Genomic DNA, 18,545 nt, shown 5'->3' with positions numbered 1-18,545 from the left:
GTAATCCCATTTGTCAAGCTTTGTTTCCTGTGCTTTTGGGATTCTGTGAAGAAAATCACCTGTACCCATGTCTTGATATGCTTCAACTATGTTTTCTTCTAGTAGTTTGAATTTCAGTCCTATTTTTAGGTCTTTGATCCACTTTGAGTTGATTTTGAACAGGATAGTCAAGTTTCCATCTTCCCTATGTGGATATTCAGTTTTCTCAAAACCATTTGTCAAAGAGGCTATCTTCTTCCAATATGACTCTGTGAGAAGCAGTTGGCTGTGGATGTGTGGGACTATTTCTAGGCTATCTATTCTATTCCAGTTGTCTACGTGTTTGTTTCTATGCTAATATGCTGGTTTGGGTTATTGTGGCTCTGTAGTATGTCTTGAAATCAGGAATTATAATGCCTAGTGCTTTGTTCTTTTGGGTCAGGATTGCTTCGTGTATTCTGGGTCTTCTGTGTTTTCCATATGAATTTTAAGATTGTTTTTCCTAGTTCTGTGAAGAATGTCATTAGTAATATAATCTACAGATTATATTGATTATGTAGAACATTTTCAGAAGTATTAGCATTTTAATAATATTAATTCTTCCAATCTATGAACCTGGGAGGGCTTGCCATTTTTTTTAGGTGTATCTTCTTCAGTTTCTTTGTTCAATCAGTGTTTTGTAAATTTGTGTACATCTCTCACATGTTTATTACTTTATGCCTAGGTATTTTATTTTATTTTATTTTATTTTTGTGTGTGTGTGTGGCTATTGTAAATGGGATTGCTTTCATGATTTATTTCTCAGAAAATTATTACTTAGTGTCTAGAGGAGCTGTTGGATATTATATGCTGATTTTTATATACTTCTACTTTGCTGAATTCATTTATCAGTCTAAGTCTTTTAGTGGAGTCTTTGGATTTTTATATATACACAATTATATCTTTATCCTTTCCTATTTTTGTGCCTTATTTACTTCTTTCTCTTGCCTAATTGCTCTGGCTAATTTTCTAGTATTACATTAAATAAGAGCAATGAGATGGACATTCTTGCCTTATTATCTTTCAGTTTTTTCCCTTTTACTATTATATTGGCTACAGTTTTGTCTCATATAGCCTTTATTATGTTAAGACATGAACCCTGTATACTAATTTATGAAGGACTTTAACCATGAAGGGATGGTGAATTTTTATCAAAGGATTTTTGTGCATCTGTTGAGATGATCATATGATTTTTAGCTTTCGTTAAGCTGATGTGGTGTATTATGTTTATTGATTTGCATATGTTGAATCATCCTTACATCTCTAAAATGAAAGCAACTTGATCATTGTGAACATCTCTTTAATGTGGTATTGAATTTAATTTGCTAGAATTTGAATGAGAACTTTCTCATCTAGTTTCACCAGGGATATTGATCTATAGTGTTTTGTTTTATTGTTGTATTTTTGTCTGGGTTTGGTAATAATAGGATCATGCTAGCCTATTAGACTGGTTTGAATTTTCCCTTTGAATTTTCTTTAAAAATAATTTGAGAAGGATTGGCATTAGTTCTTTTTTCAAACTTTGGTGAAACTCAATGTGAAGCAGTCTTTTACTTTTCTTTGTTGGGAGACTTTTATTACAAAGTCACTCTTATTACTCAGTATAGGTTCATTTAGATTTTTTTATGTTCTTGGTCATCAATTTTGGTAGGCCCTACATGTCCAGAAATGTGTCCATTTCTTTTAGAGTTTTTGATTGATCAGGGATTATTATAAAAATAATTATATGCTAAGGATCCTTTGTATTCTGCAATATCAGTTGTAATGTTTCCTTTTCATCTCTACTTGTATTTATTAGATCTGTTCTCTTTTTTTCTAAAGGTTTGTTTACTTGAAATCACCCCACTTGTTTTTTATGTAGGTATTGTTTGCTATCAGCTTCCTTCTTATTACTCTTTTGCTTGTAAGGATTGGTATGTTGTGCTTACATTCTTTGTTTTGTTATAAGAAATTTTTAATTTACCTTCTGCTTTCCTTAGTGAACCACTGTTCATTCAAGTATTTTGTTCTGTCTTCAGATGCATTTGTATTATTTCAAAAGTGATTTTTTTTTGTTGACTTCTTCTTTTTTCCCCATTGTGATCAGAAAATATACAGGGAGTGATTTCAATTTGTTTGAATTTTTAAAGCTTTGTTTTGTAGTCTAGTATACGGTGTATTCTAGAGTAAGTTGCATCTGCTGATGAACAGAATATGTATTCTATAGCTTCTGGGTGAAATGTTCTATAAAGTTCTATAGAAACTCTGTTTCTCTGATATTTTTGTCTAGATGATCTCTCCATTAATGTAAGTGAGGAACTGAAACTTCCCCCCTATTATTGAGCATATCTTTACCTTTAGGTCTAAGAGTGTCTGTTTTATATAATTGGGTGAATAAAGATTTACAATCATTATATCTTCTTGTTGAATTGATCCTTTAATCATAATACAGTTACCTTCTTTGTGTCTTCTTACAGTTTTTCTTCTTAGTCTGTTTTATCAGATGTAAGTACTGCTACTTCTGCTTGGTTTGGGTTTACATTTGCTTAGAATGTAATTTTCTATCCTTTTACTTTGCAGTCTGTATCTTTACTGGTAAGATGAGCTTCTCATAGGCAGCATATTGTTTTGTTATTGTTGTTTTGTTTTTGTTTTGTTTTATCCATTTAGCCAATCTGTATCCCACCACCACCTCTGTACAGGGAATTAAACCCAAGGGCAGTGTACCACTAAGCTATATCTCCAGCCTCCCACCCCCACCGCCCCTTGCTGCTTTTAATTTTTTTGAGACCAGATCTCATTAAGTTGCCCAGACTAGACTCAAACTTGCAATCCTCCTTCCTCAGCTTCCAAGTAGCTGGCTCAGTCTGTATATTTTAATTGAGAATTTAGCTTGTTTACAGTCAAAGTTGTTATTGTTAGGTAAGGACTTACTCATACTTTCAATGATACTTAGGGGCTAAGAGTATAGCTTGGTGACAAAGAATTTGGCTAGTACATATAAGGCCCCATGTTTAATCCCCAGTACACACACCCATACATACATCGCATTATAAATAGTTAATTTTGTTGACATTCTTCTAGCTAATATTCAATTTTCTTTGAATATTCTTTGTTCTCTCTTGTTTGCGACTTAGTGATTTTCTATACTGATGATGTGTAATTCTTTTCTGTTTATTTATAGTATCTATACTTTACCATGTTTGCATGATGGCAGTTACCTTTCACTATTAGATGTAGGACTCCCTTGAGCATCTTTTATAAGGCTGGTCTGGTGGTCATGAATTCCCTGTTTTTGTTATTCTTGAAAGGACTGTATTTCTCCTTTATTTCTTACTGCTGAATACAGTAACTATGGCTAGCAGTTGTTTTCTTTAAGGACTTGGAGTATATCATTTAATTTCCTCCTAGACTGAGGTTTCTTCTGAGAAATTCTGTTACTCTAATAGGACTCCCTTTAATGTAATATCATACATTACTCATGCATATCTTAAAATTCTTTGTCTTATCATTTTTACAGTTTGACTATAATAAGTCTTGATAAGGATCTTTTCTGCTCATGTCTACTTGGGTCCTCATGGATGTCTGTTTCCCAAGATTTGGAAAATCGTTGCTATTATTTCACTGGACAGGATTCTCTGCCCTTAGCCTATTCTCATTGCTTTTGGGTATTCCAAAAATGTGTGTATTTGTTTAGTCAGGGATATCCCTAAGGTCTTGAATACTCTCATCACTGTTTTTTCTTCCTTTCTTTCCTTCCTCCTTTCCTCTCCCCCTCCCCACTCTTCCTTCTCCTCCCCTTCTTCTTCCTCCTCTTTCTTTTTTTTTTGTGGGTATTCAAAAGACCAGATATTTGTTATTCCACTTGATTTAGACAATTTGGGGGACTTTTAACTCTATTATCATTGGACCTATTGAGCTCTTCATTTTCAATATTTCAGTTCAGTTCTTTTTCAAAATCTCTTTGCTAAATTTCTCATTCATATCCTGACTTGTCTTCTGAATGTCTTTTAACTGTATTCTTAGAACCTACTAAAATTTTTTTATAATTATTAAGGTCTTTATCAAGAATTTCTTTCATTTTGTTGTCTTTGGAATATGTGCTACAACATTATTATATTCTTTTGAAGACATATATTACCTTGTGTATTTGTATTTTGCTCCTGTGTTGAGCTTTGGGCACCTAGTAGAGCAGATATCTCTACCACTTTTATGAGGCGGCCTTCTTAGTTAGTGGCTGAATCCCAAAGCTGTGCCTTGGGGGGTTGGTTGGTTATGCAATGTTGGCTTTGATTCTAGATGTGCACCAAAGTATAGTCTCCCTACAACTTCTATGGCTGTAATAAATGACTTTGGGGCCAGAATATACCATGGCAGAATTGAAGAGACCCAATGTCTCTGTAGTCTCCATGAGAATGGGGAGTTTACCAAGTAATTGTGGTATAGACAGAATGCATATAGGATTCTCACTGTGTGGCTACCTTTATAATGGGAGTGGTAGTCCCCAACGCAAGGAAGATTGGAGTTTTCTCAGGCACCATGGATACTAGCAAGGGGCCCTGGTACTGGAAGCCCCTGTAGTGGGGAGGGGCCTGAAGAATTTGACTTCTGACCAATCAGAGGGGTAGGCCCACATGTTCTACAGGGAGAGGCCATAGGGGAACCACAGTACTCTCTGTGTTGCTGCCGCCTGATAGCAATGTTAGCTAGGATGAGGTAATAGAGGGGGGTAACTGCTTCTTTGGTGACAATTCCTGCCCAGGCTAGAGCTGGGAAAATTTTCTTTGGGGGGCCTCCTTTGGCTGCGCACACCCGTGGACAGGGATAATTGCTGGGATTTTATCCCTCTAACTCCTTCAGTTTTAGTGCCTGCCCTAGAGCAAGAAGGAGTGGGGCATAGCTAGAGCCAAATAAAGTTGCTTTTGACCCACTTCTGCAGTGTACCCAGGGTCAGGCTGATGGCTAGAGCCATGGAGTTGATCAAGACTCCCGCAGTATGGCCCATTGTAGAGGGTAGCAGTGAGAACTGCAGTGTTCCCTTCCCACCTTGTCAATAAGGAGCTTGAGAGTGGTACAGAGACAGGGATGGCAGGAATTTGGTGTCTACCTTCAGTCCTAACACTGGCATGAGTCCACATGTGGGTAGTACCCTCTGTTCCCCTCCATATCACAATAACCTGCCTACAGCGCAGGACACCCAGCAGGCTCTGGTCACAATCAGTATCCCGGTCTGGACCAAATTGGGTTTGTGAAGCAGCTGCCCACCACACCAATGTAGTGGAATGTCTGTGGAACCATGGAAATGGGAATGTGCAGGAATTTCTGACCCTTAGAGCAATACAAATTCAGACAATAGCTCCCTTCTCTAGCTGACTCCTGGCTATAGCACACTGAGGGTTCGTTGCTAGGTGATGTGAGATTCTTTCCCAAAGCAATGCTATTGTGCAGATGATGATTACTTATCTAAATGGACTGAGAGCTTATAAGGATTGTGAAACTTTCCAGAAGCAAGGACTGACGGCAGGCAGTGACAAGAGTTTGCTTGAATTCTTTCGTCCTTATTCCTGCAAAGGGCAGACTCCCTCTCCCAACGGTGAAGCCATGGTGCAGACAGCAAGGGATTGTGTTCCTTTTACTAAGCTGTTGTCCAAGATCTCTGAGTCTTAAGTTTCAGCTTCTGATTTCCAGTGTTCTCCTATGGTTGCTCCCCTCAAAATGTAGCTATAGATCTGCTACTTTGGTTCCTTCTTTTGGAGGAGGTAGTAAGTGTTGGGCATTTCTTTTCAGCCATCTTGAATCTCAAAATTAAGCCTTTTTAATAAGGTGATATTTGCATCTTTATTTGATTATCAGATATACTTCTGAAGTTTTATTTTTTCCCCCTTGGTACATTCTTTTTCTTTGCTGAGTTTTGTGTTTCCGATTCATGATTGTGGCTTCCCACCAATGCTGGGTGATTCTTGATTGCATACACATCTTTGTACTAAAATTTCCATATTAGCCTGTTATATTTATTCTATAATTTGCACATTGGAAAAGTGGGGCAGGCTGTTAGGCTTCTTTTTTAAAATATTTATTTAGTTGTAGTTGGACATACACCTTTATTTGTTTATGTGATGCTAAGGATCAAACCAGGGTCCCACTCATGGTAGGCGAGCGCTCTACCGCTGAGCCACAACCCCAACTCCTGTTAGGCCTCTTTAAGTGTGAAGGAGATGGTGGGAGAAACTTCTAGGTGGCTGTGCTCATTGCTAATAATTTGAATATAGAGAATCCTTTTCTCCCTTCTCCAATTCAAATACCTCGCTCTCTGTCCCAGTCTGGAAGAAATCATCTCTATTGCTCTGTGTTACCCAAGCACAGAGTGGTTGTATGCAGAAGTCAAAATGCCCAGCTAAGCCAGGCATGGTATTGCACTCCTGTAGTACCAGCAGCTTGGGAGGCTGAGGCAGGAGAATCACGAGTTCAAAGCCAACCTTAGCAAAAGTGAGGCACTAAGCAACTCGGTAAGATCCTGTTTCTAAATAAAATCCAAAACATGTCTGTGGATGTGGCTCGGTGGTAGAGCGCCCCTGAATTCAATCCCCAGTTATCCCCCCATCCCCCCAAAATGCCCAGCTATTGGCAGTCACTTTAGGATCCCAAGACACATGTATAAAACTTCCTTGTTTGGAGCACCCCTTGCAGCTGTCTTTTTTCAACAGTACCTTCTTTTGTGTATCTTGAACTATGGGTTTGTTCTTCACTCTGCTCCATTTGTCTAGCTTTCAAAAATGTATTATAATCACTGGCCCATGTAGTACACTGTTTGTCATGGTCTAGTGTAATCATGGATTTATGAAAACATCTTTTAAGTCATTTTCAAGGCTTGAGGCAAGAAGAGGGACGTTGTAGCAGGTACTCATTCTGCCATTTTGAAGTAAAAATCTAATGTTTCCCAGTGATATGTAAAAGAATTAGCTAGTAGTGGAAATTGTTTTTTAAAACATGAGAATCAGTCCAATGTATATTTTTACTCCATTCGTAATGGGTCATAATTCAGCCTACCATGGGTCTTGTTATGTATAAAAAACTTGATAAGCAACTGTACAGCTAGAATGTTTATGTAGCAGTAGTCCCTTCAGCATTGATTTCTCTACAGCCCCTCCCCACCTACCCATTCTGAACAAATGGTATAAATTACCAGCACCCAAGGGTCTTGACTCTGAACTCTGAAATTCAATGGTCTTAGTCTTAAGGAGGAAGCTTACAACTCAGCAATGTAGATGTTACCTTCATTTGTCATGGGAGGAAACTGAGGCTCAGTGAAGCTGCTCAAACTCGGCTAGTTAGAGTCAAATGTTGAGCTTGCAGACATCTGCCTGTCTAAAGTCAAATATTGATTCGGCATAAGTCAGCATACTTTTTTATGGCTCCATCTCAACGTGATGATTCTCTTCTGTAACTTCTGTTGTATTTTCTCAAATTCTCATGCCCAAAACAAAATCTCACCAGGTTGAACTGTATTTGTTTTTACAGTCGAAAGATGGTCAACAATGGCTGTCTTTAAAGACAGCAAAATTAGGTTGAAACAGAATGGAGAAGATCTTACTTTTTAGTAGCCAACACATGCATTCCTCAGAGGTGCCTTGAGCCTGCTAGGAATTCACTTTGACAAGCCAGAAGAAGGCAGGCCGATCTTTCCAGGAATGGCTACCAAAGATTCTCATGGAAAAAGAGTTGGTCCCTGAGGTAGAGGGAGGAGGAAACTTATGGCAGAGTGCAAATTCTGGTAATTAGGGGAAATAATTAGGATAGCTTCAAACATTCATTTTCTTGACCTGAGGAAGCTTTCACTAGATCTAAGATAGTACTCTTCATGTGTTTCTTGAGCAACCAGCACCATGAATCAGGGACCAAAAGCTGTGTTTACACACATGGCAGTGGTAGGCATTCATTAAGTGTTCATTGAAGTAAGGAACAATCATCCCAATTACACTGTCAGTATTTTACTGAGTGTCACATAAGATAATCTGCATTTTCTACAGTGCCTTAAGCATGTGCTGAAAATGTGAAAGGCATTCATTAAAAGCTAGATTCTGATTGTCAGTCTCTCAGCTTTAAGACTGGTAAAAATATTCTGCCATGATATGGAAATTAACCTCTGTCCCAGGGAAGATCAGATCACATAAGAGTGCCCCTCATTTTGATATGTCATTTAAAGTTGGGGCTAATGTTCAGTGTAGGGAGTCTTATTCCACCATGTTATTTCTGATTTCCAAGTAGTATGTATGTTCTCCTATTTATGTATAGGTCATATTTATGTTTTTCCAATGGTGTGTAAGCTTCTTAGTTTTACTATTTCTTTAGGCAATATACTAGATGGGAATGACTAATGTTCTAATAATTTGGTAACTAAATTAAGTTTAATTTTAATCCTTCTGGATTAAAAGACGGCTTTATCACAAACTAATTTAAAAAAATCTCTAAAGATCATTCTAAAATTTTAACTACATTATAATAGCGAATGGTGCAAATTAAGAAATCTCTGAATATTAAATACCTCATTATAAGCACATTTTAAAAACGACTTTTGTTTTATATTTAAGATAATTATCTGTATTACCACCATCCCATGGGAGTGTTAAGATAATTAACAGACATCTACTCAAATTAAGGAACAACATTTTGAGTAAGACAAAAAACACTGAGATTAAATAATTTATTACCATTGCTAAGATGAACACATACTTAATACTCAATTTTATGTGGTACTTTAAAAAAATAGTTTTAATACAGTATCAAAATTTACACAAGTATTTTGCAAAAGACCAGCGTCCCTTGTATTAGCTTCTGCAGGTTCAGCTGCAGGCACAAAGACTTGTTTTAAACATTTTCGAGTGTAGGAACACAACAATTTAAGGATAAAAGCACTTCTATGAGAGAAGGTGTAAATATAGCAACCAATTTAATACAGTAATACTTAAAATGCATTTTAAAAGAAAGCAGCTTAAACTAACCCAATTGTGATAGAAAATATTTGAATTTATTATAGAATTATTTCTGAAAATAGGGTAACTGATGGAAAAACAGCTCTTTCTTAAAGTATAATGAAATCCCTCTACATTCTCTCACCATTGAGCATTAATACACTGTGTAATGGGCCCACTTTAAAACAATATTTGCTACAAACCAAATCTGAATAATTTAGAAGATGCCTAAAAATTGTTGCATCCCTACTTTTGTAATCTTGGACTACAGTAAAAACGTAGCATTCTGCCACAGGCCTCTTGCACATTCATACAAGAAACTATCATTGCATTTAGATAAACACAAATACCTATCATAGCATTTCCAATACACACATTCTAATATTATATGTATATATACCAAAAATAGGAAATAAACTAAGCAAAGCTAACACACCTCTGTTTCAAACCTCAAGCAATCTGAACAAGAGCTTTTAGCCTTAATAATGAAGGACATGCGTTAGTTTCAGAAAATGCTAGATAGCTGCGGTAGGCAAAGAAAGCTTTTTTCATAAATGCAGTGCAATATTGTAAAGTTTACATAAAGTTCATTAAATATACAGCATGTCTAGAAACTAAATTGTAGAAATTGACATCTCACAGCTCGAAACACTTAGAAAAATGTATGTTTAGTTGAAATTGATATACTGAATGAATATAGAGGTTGGTCTGTCCCCAGAATGTGCTTTTATGAGCAACTCATCAAGATTAAAAGGTAGTTTTTGATCAATCAAAATAAGTGGTACTATGATCGGCACTCTACAAACTCTTGCTACCCTTCTAGCTGGCTAAGAGAAATGATGTGGTCTTCGTAGCACCTCAAATCAAAATAAAACCCCAGAGACCAAATCTACTTGCATCCAAATAAAGGATGCATCTGGAACTTTTCTCAAGGGAAGTATAAGAAGGAGGTGCCCAACTCTCAACTTTGGGTAGCTGGCAAATCTCTCCAATACAGCGTGGTAGAAAGTTCCCACCATTGTATGCTATGAGTCAACTCTCCAACCATGCAGGTTTCCCAATTACGTTCTCAGTTCTGGGGAGTTAACAATGCTTTTGTTCTAATGAAAATATTGGTACCAAAATGGAGACTCTTTTCCCAAAGCTAACTTGTTGGTCATGAACACTAAAGTGAGACACAGACTATCAGCTTGATGGGGGAAGTGTGGTACTGAGGGTTTCAGAGGGGAGATATGTGCAATGTACAATCACTCCAGTATTATTCCATGAGTCCAGGTTTGTGGAAATCCACTCTTCTCTTCCTTTATCTGTCTGGCAGTGGTGATCTCAGGTTTGAAAAAAAAAGAGGGCTTCTCACATGGGTCCTTTGTACTGGTTTCCTGATAAATGTTGCCTAATTCCAGGACACGAACCTGCAGCATCTCCAAGTTTCCTCCACACAACCTTAAAAAAGAAAGGTAGAGAGTAAGCGTCTTCCTTGTTCTTTCACAGGGATTTGTAGGTTTTAAGGTGGGACTTTGAGGTGGGGGCAAGGATGGATGTGGAGACAAGAGACAAAATATTCACACGAATGAGTTCGAACACAAGATGTGAATAACTTCTGAAGCACAAGGACTGTTCTGCCTGGCTAGCAACCACAGTCAAAATTAAAGAACATGGTGCCCATTTACTCAAGTGGTCCTTAACTCTGGCTATATGGGAAGCTCTTAGGGAACTCTTCAACAGTAACTCCCACCTTCAGAATTTCCTACCTCACTGGAGGTGAACACTGGTATCTGTTTTGTTTTTTAAGCTCCCCAAGTGATTCTGATGCATAGCCAGCATTAAGAACCCTTTACCAAGATCATCCTAAAGCATACATGAAATGTCTAATTCAGTTAGGAAAATGAAGGAGCTTTTTGTTCTTGATCTGGTCTTAGTAAATTTCGGTGGACCTCTCTACAAGCAGGAGCCTTGGTGGTCACAAATCTTAGCTACTAAATAATGCTTTCAGATTTCTAAAAACATCAAACATAGGGAAGAGATCTAAGCAACTCAGTGAGATCCTGTCTTAAGTGGCCCTGAGTTCAATGCCCAGTACCAAAAAATAAATAAATAAATAAATAAAAGAAAAACCAAAGCAATTCACCAGTATACTGTCATTATACAAATTGGAGTAATCCTGACCCACATGCATGCACACACAACAGCCAAAACCTTCCTAAAGTTTTTCACTATGAGGATTATGTCAGATTAATTCCACAAAAATTGACAATGTTCGCACAGGAACAAAAAAACTGGTTTCTTCATTAGTTACTCAGACTGTTTTTTATTATGCTATTGCTTTATAACTAGGTGAATGTTCCAGGGAAACACAATACCATTCACTTATTACTAAGAACAAAGGTCTATCTTCATTTCTAGGCCAATGGAACTATTAGTATGTGTTTCAGCAGATACCACTATTGTCAGCAATGTCCTGTTGTACTCAAGGGGAATTACAGCTATGGTCCTTGAATATTAGGAAAGGAATTATAGCGCAATGGGAAGCAAGCCAAAAGATACATTGAGGGGCTAAAAAGGCAAAGTTCATAGTAAGTCTACTTCCCAGAATGTTTTGAATGTCTGGATTGGAACTTGAAGGCCTTACAAGGATCAGAGACACAAAGCATCAGCTGGCCATTCTCAAGTGCAACTCCTCATAAATTGTCCAAATATGAAGCACAATGGGCCTTCACCCAAACAGGATGTAGAGAAAGAAAACAGTGGCAGAAGTCTGAATTAAACCAATGATCCTAAGGGGGACACAGGAGTAGTGACTGGGTAACTGAAAAAAATAAATTAGTTGGTGTGCATTTGAGAGCATGACTGAAATCCCTGGTCAAGTATTTCATCAGTGAGTTTACAAAAGCTAAACGGACCAATAAAACGAAAGAATTACTGCACACATGATCTCTGGGAAGAGAATAACCAAGTAAATGCTTACTAACCCACATCATGGTTCCACTATACAGAAGGCAATGATTTATCTCCAGGAAGAATATCAGAAATAATGGCAAAACCTCTTATCCTAACTTCTCCCTCCATCTTACAACTGAATGTATGCAAAGCTGGTTTTTATGTTATTATAAAAGCATATTATGAGCCCAAGGCCTCATAATCCTTACTAGGTTGAGAAATTATCTATGCAACTTCCTTGTAATCTGCGTTTTTCTCTTGGTATATTGGTATAATGATGACAAACATTTTAAGTTAACACTTCTTGTCTTTTAAATCATTTTCAAATATGGGTGCTTAAGAATCATATAGGGTTAGGATTGTATTTGTTCCCCTCAAGTTCTAGGAATCAACGAGAAAAGTGGACAGTTAGAAAAGATACACTAAAGAACTTTTAACATAAACAAGGAAGGTAAGTTTTTGATTTTTTTTTTTTTTGAAAGGACCTTACATAGTGAAAAACAACATCAGCACTGTATGATGCTATTTGAAGCATTTATGGAAATACAGGCAAACAAAAATATCAACACAAAGCTCTTCAAGACCAAGGCAGTGGTTGCTTTCTTCTCAGACAAAAGATTAATTTTCTCATGTCCAGAAATCCTTTATAAGGGAGTACAAGAAACAATCCTGGCACTGAGATATTAGTGCTTTTTGTTCTTTAGGAAATTCCATGATTTCTGAACTTGGGAAAGAGCTAGTCCTTAGAGATCTGGGCCTACTCCTGACTTCATTATTCAAGATCTCATGTATGGATCTTGGTTCATTCAAACATAAAATGTGAAAGTTGGAGTTCTTATCCGAATCACCTGTGGCTAGAGGTGATTAGAGGAAACTCCATCTTTATCTGATTACCCAGGAGCTCCATACTCTTTGGAGATCACAAGAGGATGACTGAGGTTCCTTCTAGTTCTATAATTCATATTGTCTGAACTTTATTTCTCATCACGTAGTCAATAGACAAGAAGTAACAGGCACTCTTAGGCATGTAGCTCAATGTTTTATCTAAGGAAAATATTCAAGTTAAAGCTACAGAAGGTGAAAAATGGGTGTTTTAGGAAGTTATGGTGTCTATAACTAATTATATTTTAAAAACAGACAACAGATAGGCAAGAAAAAAAATACACACAAGTTGGAAAAGGTTGCAAAATAAAAAGCAGCCACAACACCGGCAAGCAGGAGCTAAAAAAAATCTCACCACAGCACATATAAAACGCCCATGGGACCTGTGTTAACATTTACTGGATTCCAGAAACATCTCAAGGAGGTCAATAAAGGTTTGAGAATATCTGGTTCTAACAGAAATACCCTTTAGCTTCAGGTTTAAGAAAGTTTGCTATCCTAATGGAGAAAAGAATAGAAAGACAAAAGTATACTGTAAAGCCAATTACAACTAGTTGCTTAATAGATGATCAGTGCTTAACCATGATTTCTTGAATTTAACAAATGGCTTCCTCTATCAGATTTCAATTAGCTCTTTAAAGTTTCACAAATTGTGTTCTTAAACATTTAGTCAGCAATTAAAATCCACGTTAATAATTACAAGGGATATACTTTATGAAAAATGGCTTTCTGTGTGCTCTCTGGACCCATGGATCACCTTCCCCATTCTTCTGTCTCACCTTTCTATACCCTGAGTTCATGGCAACTAGTGAAAGGTAAAGACAATATTTTTCATGACATGAAGAACTAAGCAAACATTATCAAAAATGTCATTATTTTCAAGAATAGATACAAATAAATCTGAAGGTTATGTCTTATCTATTTTTAAACACTGATCTTTAAAGAATGTCTTAAGTGACAATCCATTTAGGCAACAAATATTTAGAAAATGTTCATAGATCATTCTGGAATACAGAATTGGCAGATCATTTGATTTTTTTTTTTTTTTTTTTTTTTTTTTTGCAGTGCTGGGGATTGAACCCAGGGCTGTGCACACACTAGGCAGAGCTCTATCACTGAGCTACATCCCCAGCCCTCTGATCGGAATATTTTATAATAGGATTATTTTTAATAAACCTGCAATAAAACATTGAAGATAAAGGCAATTGTATTAAAAATGTGAAGACATTTGGTCAGCACTTTTAAAGTAGTCATAAAGCAATAACTAAGCTATGATGAGGCTTTCAACACAGAATACACAATAAAGCACATTAAACTTACATTGCACATTTCTCTGACTATAGCTTTTTCTGTCTCACTAAGGTCATGTTCATACTCTTTACCCTGTTGACGATCTATAGTTTCCTGAACATCCAAGACCTGGATTTGTTGAAAAAGAAAAGCAAATTTCACATGGGAAATTGTTAGTTGTGATAAAACCATGAAAGAGCTCCATTTTGTAAAAAACCTTTAGTTTTCTCTGTTTGCATATCAGAGCGGAATACTATGCGGCAAAACCTATCTAGAATAAAATCAACTTGATTTTCAAATGGTCATTAAAAGTAACCCATTTTATCATTAATAGTCAACTGAATTCATTAAAGTCTAAATCAAGTTGGTGCATTTAATTCGGTCATTAAGATAACCTAATAATGTGTACTATTTGGAGACAGTCAATACCTCTTGCTCCATTGTGGTTGTGAGTAATGTAATTATATGCCAAACAGTCCAAATGATATGTAGACATGGCATATAGAAAAGACAACTAAAAAAGAATATACATATAATAACTAGTGCTCTCAGTTCTTGCCTGAACATATTCCTAGTACCCAAGAGAGAAAGTGGAAATGGCTCTTTGATGGTAACAAAGAAAAACCCTAGCTTCTTAGGATGAAAATATTTGACATTAGAGTGAAATGACTGGGGATGAAGCATTTTTAAACGATTTTACAGGCCTATCTTTCTACTCCTAAATTGGTTTAATAACAATGTTCATTTAATAATATCTAAAATTTTCACATGGATACTTTCTATAATCCAAAAGGAGAGAAAACTTTGAGTGCTTCTGGTTGTTGTTCTCCCTATCAATCGACTTTTAAATCAGAGCTAAATGACTTTCCCAAAGGCTCCTGCTAACCTAGCTGGCTCTGTTGTCTTCATGGTCCATACTGATAGCCACATCTAAAACTGCCTCCTGAGAATTTGCAACAATGAACAATAGGGACCTTTATGTCAAGTTCATCCATATTGAGACTAATTGGAGAGTTTATGAATTGGATGTATTTACAGGATTAAACTGCCATCTTGTTAATTAAAAAATCCTAGCCATTACTATATAGATACCATTTCCATAAAGTCCTGATACTTGCTTCTTCTTAAATTACATTCTTTACATACCTAAGGGAAATTATTGACTTTGCTCAGTGAATAATCATAGAAAACTTTAAAATCACCTTGAACAAGCAGCTCATTTGCCTACAAATTTGATTTGTAAATACACCTCACAAAAAATGTACTTCAAATCAGTTAATTTCTACTAAAAGAAGTGAAGGCCAATCATGAATTTGAAAGCCAAAGAAATATGGTCTTACTACAAAGGGGCTAATTTCTCATACCGATTTACAACACTCCCCCTACAAAACAGGATCGAAATTTATTAAACCCAGAGTTTTCCTTAGAATCCATCAGAAAGTGAGCCATTGTTCTAATAATTCCTTTAGAACACAAACTTCATGATATAAATCAAATTTTTAATAGAGACCTTCTTAAGATGCATTTTCAAAAGACAATGTCTGCACTGTTAACTGTATTGTTTTTCAATACAGTTAACTCGGAACCAAACATCTCGTATTCAAGGGCCTCTAGTTATCCAATACAGATGCTTCAGTTGCTCAGTATCACCCATCTGCCAACCAAGGACACTTAAGTGCTCTGATTAATACATTATAATCTTCTTCTCTTGAGTTAAAATTTGACATGAAAATTAGAGAATGAATTCAGAGAAAATTGAGAAGCCCTTCCTTGCCTTTCCTTTGAGGCTACACTAACAGCCGCCTTGAAAAGTTAGAAGATTTCAACGTGACCCACTATGCTGATCAGATAGATTCAAAGAGCCCTTTAACAAGGCAACAGATTGAGACAGTTGGATTAAGAGGGCGAGGTGCTGCTTTTCGAGTTTGTCTAGGCACTACAATGCTACAAAACTGACGAATCTCTGGCCCATTTTCCTTTTCTGAAATGCTCTTCAGATGGCTAGTGCCCGATTCATGTTAAAGTTCATCCAAATACTGCTACAGAGAGCAAAATGTTCAGTCAGTAAGCCAAAACCCCTCATGCTGGCTGTACTGTCCCTTGAATTCCTCTCAATTGCTCACTTTGTAAATTATTCTAGCCAAGACAAAAAAATGCATTGCCAATGGCCACCAGCCTGATTCTCCTACCTTCCCTCATTAAAAATCAGTGTGTTTGGAAAAACGCACTCATATAAGCTAATGCAAAATATATGGAGAGCGCTAAGCCTTCTGCTAAAATTAAATCACCACAAGAACATTTCTCATCTGCTTTACACAGGTTGTGAAAAGGGTGCCACACTCCAAAAAGAGGGCATCTTCAGTCTTAGGATTAATCATTCCAAAATTGAAACATATGTTTTATAATTTTTCTGAAAATTGGAACAGAACTAAAGCATTCTACCTACATTAAGGATACCTGTTAGGAATTAGATACATTTGATTTCATACTATGGGACTGATAAAATTTCAAGGATTTGCTTCAATTTAAGATTTTCATTACCTATTAGTTTGTGTTAATCAATTTTACTTATTAGAAAACTCATTATTGGTTAAAAAAATGATACATTTTACCCAAAATTTTGTGAAGTCATCACAGAATCTGAAGTAAAAGTCAAAAATAAATTAGCTTTACATAAGACCATAAAACTGTTTTTTAATGCTCTTTAATACAGCATTAACTGGAATTTGAAGACCTAATTTCTACACAGAAGAGTAGGCTGTTATTTTTGTACTATAAGTTGAACACTGTACTTCAATGCATAAAGTGAAATAGAGTACCTTCCTCATTTTGACCAACTATTAACTCCCTACTTCTGAAGACATCCATGCTACGAACATTGCACACATACCTAGAACAATATTTCACACATATGGATATGCATGCATAGACTTCAACTTCAATGCATATAGGTATGAATCACATTACTCAAAACAAAATGATAAAAATAGAGATCCAACCACAAATACTCAAACCCATTGTTAGTTTAAAAAAATTAAAATCATACTTCAAAGATGAAGATTAAAAAGTCATAGCATAAGGGATCAAAAAAATAAAGTATCTATGGTTAAAGCAAGACTGTGAGGATAACCAGAATACAGCAAACAAGCCACGACACAACTGAGGTTCTGGATAAATGGTTGCACACAGGTGGTTACCTTAAGAGAATGTACCACAGGTTCAGGCTGCTGAGAAGGTGTGGTATGTCCACTGAAGCTAGCTGGAGAGTTGGGTGAACTGTTACTCCCATCAGCCCCTGATGACAACCTAAAAGAACCCTTAGTAGAAAATCGACAACTTTGTTATTAAAACAAAAGTCGTTTATAACTACATAGATGTCATTCAATATGCAATCTCGCTGCCAAATGAGAATTAGTCACTTTTTTCCTATGCTATCACCCTGCTAATTTGAGTTTACTTGCTGTTTGACCTGCAAGAAAACTAAAAGACATCCAACAGGTCCAGATGTGAACTCTGATTTATCAAAGAAATCAATGTCCCCCAAGGAAAGGCCATTAACAAAATTTCAAGAATAACATTTGAATCTTAAAGATTCTCAAGAGCAGGGGAATTCATGAATTACTCCATGGTTAAGTTCAATCTGCTCATTCAGCAGGCTAAGTGCTACCTTCCATGTGTCTCAGTAGATATAGACACATCACATTCTTGGACTGAAGAAACAGTCTCTTATAAAGTGTTATTTGAGGGACGACCTGTAGCAGAGCATTTTTGAAAAAGACTGGAGCAATTCAGCCTTTTCTTCAAGGAATTTCTCATTTTTATAGGCTTTTTTTAAAAAAAATGTAAACCAAAATAGATACAAATTAAATAGTTTACTGATTCAACTCAAATGGTGAGAAATCAGGAGTGAGCATGATTAATTAGACCTGTGTGAGCCACAGTCATCTATCTGTACATGAACTGGGAATCTCTCCCAGAGGTCAGTCCTTTTACTAAAGATTGCTTGCGGAAAGACTAATGGATTAGTCAAGGAACAGAGAGCAGCAGTTATCTACTCTCAAAAATATATATAGGAGCAGGAATGGAAATTTGGGGATTTTCCAAATGTGTTTTTAAACAAATGTATACATTTTGCCATGTCTAACAGATTAATCACTGTTCCGTTTGATCTTACCAACCTAGTCCCCTCAATAGGAGTCCCTGAAGGTGTATCATATATGAATTCATGAAGGGAAAGACAAAGGTGGTTTGGGATAATAAATTGCAACATCTCTATGTAAGCTTTTGGGGTCCATTTTAGGGATGGGAAATGTGTGCAAAGCAACCAGTATAAGTCTGTGCTGTATGCATCCAATGCTATTTACAGAGAAATAAGCAACCCCCAGTGATTTTACCAATGATTACTATTTGTGCAGTTTGGAGATTTTCTCTCCTTGGTGCCGTCATGTCTTCCTATGTTCCTGAAGTATC

At 36.5% G+C, this 18,545-nt stretch overlaps 1 protein-coding gene across 3 annotated transcripts in view; it reads right to left on the bottom strand.

Annotated features, from left to right (window-relative positions):
• Positions 1-8,710: 8,710 nt before the first annotated feature.
• The window catches only part of Ccdc85a (coiled-coil domain containing 85A), a 174,061-nt gene continuing 164,226 nt past the window's right edge, over positions 8,711-18,545 (bottom strand). For 2 of the 3 annotated variants that reach the window (XM_076832866.2, XM_076832867.2), the window contains one exon: positions 8,711-10,409. In XM_076832866.2, coding sequence (XP_076688981.2) covers positions 10,320-10,409 — 90 coding nt within the window. In that variant the 3' untranslated portion in view covers positions 8,711-10,319. The remainder of the gene's footprint in view (positions 10,410-18,545) is intronic. The other variant, XR_013088587.2, reaches the window with a different exon arrangement.

The sequence above is a fragment of the Callospermophilus lateralis genome, chromosome 14 (assembly GCF_048772815.1).
Source record: "Callospermophilus lateralis isolate mCalLat2 chromosome 14, mCalLat2.hap1, whole genome shotgun sequence".
Lineage (NCBI taxonomy): Eukaryota > Metazoa > Chordata > Mammalia > Rodentia > Sciuridae > Callospermophilus > Callospermophilus lateralis.
Note: the sequence above shows the minus strand (reverse complement) of the source record. Positions and strands in the feature narration are given on the sequence as shown.